The sequence below is a fragment of the Calidris pugnax genome, unplaced genomic scaffold (assembly GCF_001431845.1).
Source record: "Calidris pugnax isolate Ruff unplaced genomic scaffold, ASM143184v1 scaffold19, whole genome shotgun sequence".
Classification (NCBI taxonomy): domain Eukaryota; kingdom Metazoa; phylum Chordata; class Aves; order Charadriiformes; family Scolopacidae; genus Calidris; species Calidris pugnax.
This window is the reverse complement of record NW_015090775.1, coordinates 4635495-4641594: the sequence shown is the minus strand read 5'-3', so window position 1 is coordinate 4641594 and position 6100 is coordinate 4635495. Positions and strand designations below refer to the sequence as shown.

Genomic DNA, 6100 nt, shown 5'->3' with positions numbered 1-6100 from the left:
GAGGTGTCCCTGCCCATGGCAGGGGGGTTGGAACTAGATGATCTTTAAGGTCCCTTCCAACCCAAACCATTCTATGATTCTATGATTACTTTGCACTGTAAGGGCAGCATCAAAGTAATGGGTTCCTACTTGGGATCTTTCCTACCCCTGTAGCTGGAAGCAGATGTTGGATGAAATACTGGAGAAAAAGAGTGAATGATTGGGGAAAAAGGTGATGAAAAGATGGAAAACACACAGGGTGGAGAAACGAAAAGGTTTAACTATAAATTCCAATTTAACAATTAAAAATAGAAAGTCGTTTTAGGAGTAATGCTAATATTAAAGTGTTAGGGCTTGTAATGGCTTCAGTTGCCCTCAAAAGCTGTGTTTAAAAAAAAAAAAGTCTGTTATACCATTTCTGTTGAAGCGTTGCGCTAACCAAATTGGGGATTTCCCCAGTTTGCAGATCTCTCTGAAGCTGCTAATAGGAACAACGATGCCCTGCGCCAGGCCAAACAAGAGGCCAACGAATACCGCAGGCAGATCCAGTCCCTCACCTGCGAAGTGGATGCCCTCAAGGGAAGCGTAAGTAGAAGACAGCAGTTGGGACATTCTTCCCTTCCCAGCTTTAGGCATGGCACTGCAGGTTAACTGGTGACGTGGATGTGAATGCAGGTGATCTCCTGTGCCATAAAGTAGGACATTGGTACTTTTTAGAAAGGATGCTATGGGTTCACTTTGCCTGCACGAGCTCCAGGGAGCTGGGTAGATTGATGTACTTAAGGTATAAACAATGAGTTCATTCCCTTGCTCACTGTTCATGTCACACTTCCTGGAGGTTCATGTAACACTTCCATGGCTTGTCTGTCAGGTACAGCTGAAGCTGTACAAAAAGCTGGAGGAGCAGTGGAAAAGAGGTGCAAATCGTGCTGTTGCTAGAACCTGACTACATTAAAGTCTGGCTTGAAGTGGATTTAACATAGTAAAACACCTGCAAATCCCCTCAGTGAGGACTGCCTGCGTGCTTTGTGTTGCATGTGGTGGACTTACTGTAGGGGATTGCTTTGCCAACCTGGTAGAAGAAATATGTAGCACACCTCAGATAAAGTAGTGGAATAACCCACCTTGACTTTGCAAGGGGAAGATACGGAGATGACAAATTTGGGACATCATGTCCGGGGGGCTTTCAGAAAGGATGCTAAAGTAACTTAACTTCCCCTTTTTTAAAACTTCTGAATGTCTTGAGGATGGGAAAGAGTGGCTGAACTGCAGCAGTGCTTGATTTCATTGTCTTCTTCCAGAATGAATCCCTGGAGCGCCAAATGCATGAAATGGAGGAGAATTTTGCTGTTGAAGCTGCTAACTACCAAGACACTATTGGCCGCCTGCAGGATGAGATTCAGAACATGAAGGAAGAAATGGCTCGCCATCTCCGTGAGTACCAGGACCTGCTGAATGTAAAGATGGCTCTTGATATCGAGATTGCCACCTACAGAAAACTGCTGGAGGGTGAAGAGAGCAGGTAAAAAATCATATGCCGACACTTCTCTAAACACCAATTACTAGAAGACACTCTGTACCCATGTCTGACTATCCATTTCTTTTTTTTCCTTCAGGATTAACATGCCTATTCCAACCTTTGCCTCTTTGAACCTGAGAGGTAAGGCATTTCTGCTACTTGAGTCTGGCCAGCTGTTCTACCATTAGCGAAAGGGTCCTGGGTGGTTCCTTTTACTCTAGCATTTGAACTTGTATAAATGCAGTTGTGTGTGCCTGCTTTTCTAAGCTACGAGGACAGTATTTGCAATTCCTTAACCTTGGGTGGGAGGAGCTGCTTTGTTCCTAGGAACAGATATTTTGAAATATCAGTACCTAGTGAGCGGTTGGTTTAGATGCCAGCTGAAGGTGCTTTAAGGGCAATAGGGAGAAAATGGAGATGATTAGCTTGTTGTTCAGAGCAGGAGATATTTCTTCATGCACTAAATTGGGATTCTAAAAGTAGACACTAAAATCTGTTACACATTATTTCTTTGAGGAGGCACTTCATCTAGACAACTGGTAATAATACATTTTCTTCTGCAGAAACCAACATTGAGTCTCAGCCAATGGTTGACACTCACTCAAAGAGGACACTTCTAATTAAGACTGTCGAAACTAGAGATGGACAGGTTGGTGGTAATCTTGATTTTTATTTCTATCACAGCTGTTTACCTTAAAATGCTGGTAGGTTTGTCTGCCAGTCAGAGCACCCCATATATACTGCAGCAGGGATTGAGTAGAACACCATCTGGCAATTCACACTGCATGGTGGAACATTCAGATGTTCAGATGTTTCCACAGGCTTCTGTGGAAATGATCACAAAATTCACCTGCTAGCACAACCATAAATGGCTGAAAGTTACCTGTGTAGTGAGTATTTAAGTTCAGCTGAGTTAGGAAGGTCTCAAAAGATTTCTCATGTCAACCAAGACAAATAAATAGCAGTAAGCAGAGGTACTTGTTTGGGATGAGATACTGTTTTCAGACTAGGTCAGTAAAGCTTAAATGATTTCTCCATACCATTTATCAGCTAGAACTTCTCACTTAACATGTGAGAGTTGATACCCATTTGTTCACATCTCTGTGGTACTGGATGTTCCAGTTCTAATTCTAAAAAAAAAAAACCAGCCTTACTATAAAACTTGATGCAAGTATCTATTTTTTCAACAGGTTATTAATGAAACTTCCCAGCATCACGATGACTTGGAGTAAAGCTGAAGTGAAGATGCATACTTCTTAATGCAGGAGAAATTCTTACCAGCAAGATTTAAACAGTCCATGTCTTAAAGGAAGAAACAGCTTTCAAGTGCCTTTCTGCAGTTTTTCCATGAGCGCAAGATTATTATGCTAGGAAATAGGTCTTAGATCTTGCAAACTGACTCTCCCTGAAGGATTAGAGTTTACAATGGAGTCTAGTTTACAGATAGCAATATCTTGTGCTGCAATACTGTTTTTAAGTATCCGAATTCAATAAAACTGCTTTTTCCAGCACAGTATGAGCAACCTGTCGCTACTTCAATAAATCTTTGAAAAATGGCTCTTGATGTGTTCTAATTTGTTAACTTCATGACTTTTTGGAAAGCCATAACATAATGCTGGAATTACTATGCGGTTGACATCTCCAGTACTGGTTGTGTGAAATGCTGTTTTTTTCAGTTTAACTAGATAAACTGTTACTTATTTACTGCTTAGGTTTTGGAACCAACTAAAATGGACAATAACTGGCAGATGCATAATGTATTATATTTCTTATCACTTGAATAAAATATGATACTTCAAGCTAATAAAAATTAATCTTGCTTCCATGTACCATTTACCCAGCTACTAAGAGCTGAAAATGCCCCAAATGCCTTAAAACTTAGCTCTTTAAGACAGGAGAGTTAAGTAGCTGTGAAAAAGCCCTTATCTAAGACAGCACCTTTGCAAGGCTAACAGCTGACTTCATGCATTGACTTCATTTTCCAGGAAAGGCTAGTTCCCAAAGGCTTGTCTGTGCTACAGAAGCTCAATGAAGGCTTCAGATGGAGTGGAGGGGTGCATAGAAAAAATAACTTGTCTTACTGGTGACTTGGCTCCAGCATTTAAAAAAAAAAAAAAAGCAGAGGAAACTCCCCTCTGGCCTGCCATAGTCGCCTGGGGGGTGGATGTGAAAGGTTGAAGTCCTCCGTGAGTACTTAGAAGCTTTCTTTTCTCCTGCAGAGCAAGCTCCTTCTCCAGTTAAAGCCTAGTCAAACCCTCAGCACAGCTCTTGCCACACAGAAGTAGCTGCTGTGTCCTGTGTCGCTGCTCCTGTAAGTTTTCACTCAGGTGCAATTTTTGTGGCATGAGTAAATGCAAACTGGAGCTGTTGTGTGAGGATGAGTTGTGTTCAGGGTGATGCAGTAGCTTCATGTTGTACAGACGTTCTCACAAGTGCTTGGGAACTCTGTAAGAAAAAGCTTACTGGTTTCTATATAGGTAACTTGTTGTTATTCCCATCTGATAGGGATGAAAAAAAAGCCTGTCCTCACAGAAGTAGCTGCTGTGTCCTGTGTCGCTGCTCCTGTAAGTTTTCACTCAGGTGCAATTTTTGTGGCATGAGTAAATGCAAACTGGAGCTGTTGTGTGAGGATGAGTTGTGTTCAGGGTGATGCAGTAGCTTCATGTTGTACAGACGTTCTCACAAGTGCTTGGGAACTCTGGAAGAAAAAGCTTACTGGCTTCTATATAGGTCACTTGTTGTTATTCCCATCTGATAGGGATGAAAAAAAAGCCTGTCCTGCTTGGTGTTTTAGGTGCTCACCTGAGAGAAAAGTCTTGCAGCTGGTCCTGTGTTTGATCTGGCAACTTTTCCATGCAAAAGGGCCAGAAGTGGCCCTGAGGAGTGTGCCTGGACTCAAGCCTCAGCTGTCACTTGCTGCCGAGCAGATTCAACCTGATCTGCAACCCAGTGAGAGGGTAGCCTCGTCAGAAAGCCAAAGGGTGAACCCTGCCTCTTTTCGTGCTGTGGAGGTTATAGACACCAGGTTTTCTACTACCTGTCAACAGCCAGAATGATAAAAAAAGCACAAATCAGCTTGCACAGAAGATGCTTTCTGTGATTGTGACAACTCTGGGTGTGTGCAATAGCTAATTTTAAACACTTCACAGAATGACATGGGGTTGGAAGGGACCTCTGGAGATTATCCAGTCCAACCCCCTGCCAAAGCAGAGCAGGTCCCACAGTAACGTGTCCAGGTGGGTTTGAATGTCTCCAGAGAAGGAGACTCCACCACCTCCCTGGGCAGCCTCTTCCAGGGCTCTGCCACCCTCACAGCAAAGAAGTTCCTTCTCATGTTTAGGTGGGACTTCTTATATTCAGGTTTGTGCCCATTTCCTCTTGTCTTGTCCCTGGGCACCACTGAAAAAAGACCGGCCCCATCCTCTTGACACCCTCCCTTTCAGTATTTATAAGCATTGATCAGATCCCCCCTCAGCCTTCTCTTCTCCAGATTGAAAAGACCCAAGTCCCTCAGTCTCTCCTTGTAAGAAAGATGCTCCAGGCCCCTCATCATCTCTGTAGCCCTCTGCTGTACCCTCTCCAGCAGTTCCCTGTCCTTCTGGAACTGGGGAGCCCAGAACTGGACCCAGTGCTCCAGATGGGGCCTCCCCAGGGCAGAGCAGAGGGGCAGGATGACCTCCCTCCACTTGCTGCTCACACTCTTCCTGATGCCCCCCAAGATGCCATTGCCCTTCTTGGCCACAAGGGCCCATTGCTGGCTCATGGTCATCCTGTCCCCCAGGACTCCCAGGTCTTTCTCCTCAGAGCTGCTCACCAGCAGGTCACCCCCACCCTGTCCTGGTGCAGGGGGTTATTCCTCCCCAGGTGCAGCACCCGACACTAACTCTTGTTATATGCACAGGTGTCTATAACCTTTCAGGATAAGAGTGGGTTAAGGTCCTGATGTTCTGTCTACTGCAGCTACTGAAGTCTTTTTCTGGCTCTGGGCACTGAGAAGGTTGGGCCGGGGCTTAAGGTTGTTTCTTAAGCAGCGTGGAAGCCCTGGCTGGTGGCATCTGGCAGCGCGTGGGGCAGGGAGAGGCAGCTCTGCCGGGGAACGGTGGGGACTGTGGGTGGCAGAGACCCACGGCACAGCCTGCTCTCTGAAGTGCACGGTGGCTGCTAGAGGCTGCCTGAATTGTGGTAAGTCTTTCAGATGCCGCTTCTCCCCCCGCCAGCAGGTACCTGGCTTGCTGCTCTCCATCACCTTTGATTGCTTCACCCGGTAGATTGGAAAGCAGCCCTGAGGAAAGGGACTTGGGGGTGCTGGTGGACGAGAAGCTGGACATGAGCAGGCAGTGGGCAGCTGCAGCCCAGAAGGCCAATCGCATCCTGGGCTGCATCAAAAGAAACGTTGCCAGCAGGTCCAGAGAGGGGATTCTGCCACTTTACTCTGCTCTGGTGAGACCTCACCTGGAGTGCTGTGTGCAGGTCTGGAGCCCTCAATAGAAGAAGGACATGGACCTGATGGAGAGGGTCCAGAGGAGGGCCACAAGGATGATCAGGGGGATGGAGCACCTCTGCTACGAGGACAGGCTGAGGGAGCTGGGGTTGTTCAGCCTG

General features: G+C 45.8%; 1 protein-coding gene across 1 annotated transcript; it reads left to right on the top strand.

Moving 5' to 3' along the window:
• Positions 1-408: 408 nt before the first annotated feature.
• LOC106890640 (vimentin-like) lies at positions 409-3308 on the top strand. The gene is made up of 5 exons (XM_014946598.1): positions 409-564; positions 1281-1501; positions 1596-1639; positions 2062-2147; positions 2689-3308. The coding sequence occupies exons 2-5, from the start codon at positions 1302-1304 to the stop codon at positions 2728-2730; spliced, it is 372 nt and encodes a 123-aa protein (XP_014802084.1). The 5' UTR covers positions 409-564; positions 1281-1301; the 3' UTR covers positions 2731-3308.
• Positions 3309-6100: the final 2792 nt, after the last annotated feature.

Bases quoted from the DNA above. Each gene is read 5' to 3' on its own strand.
- LOC106890640 (XM_014946598.1), top strand. From the start codon at position 1,302: ATGCATGAAATGGAGGAGAATTTTGCTGTTGAAGCTGCTAACTACCAA. The intron at 1,502-1,595 runs GTAAAAAATCAT...TTTTTCCTTCAG, and splicing joins CTGGAGGGTGAAGAGAGCAG to GATTAACATGCCTATTCCAA. The intron at 1,640-2,061 runs GTAAGGCATTTC...TTTCTTCTGCAG, and splicing joins TGCCTCTTTGAACCTGAGAG to AAACCAACATTGAGTCTCAG.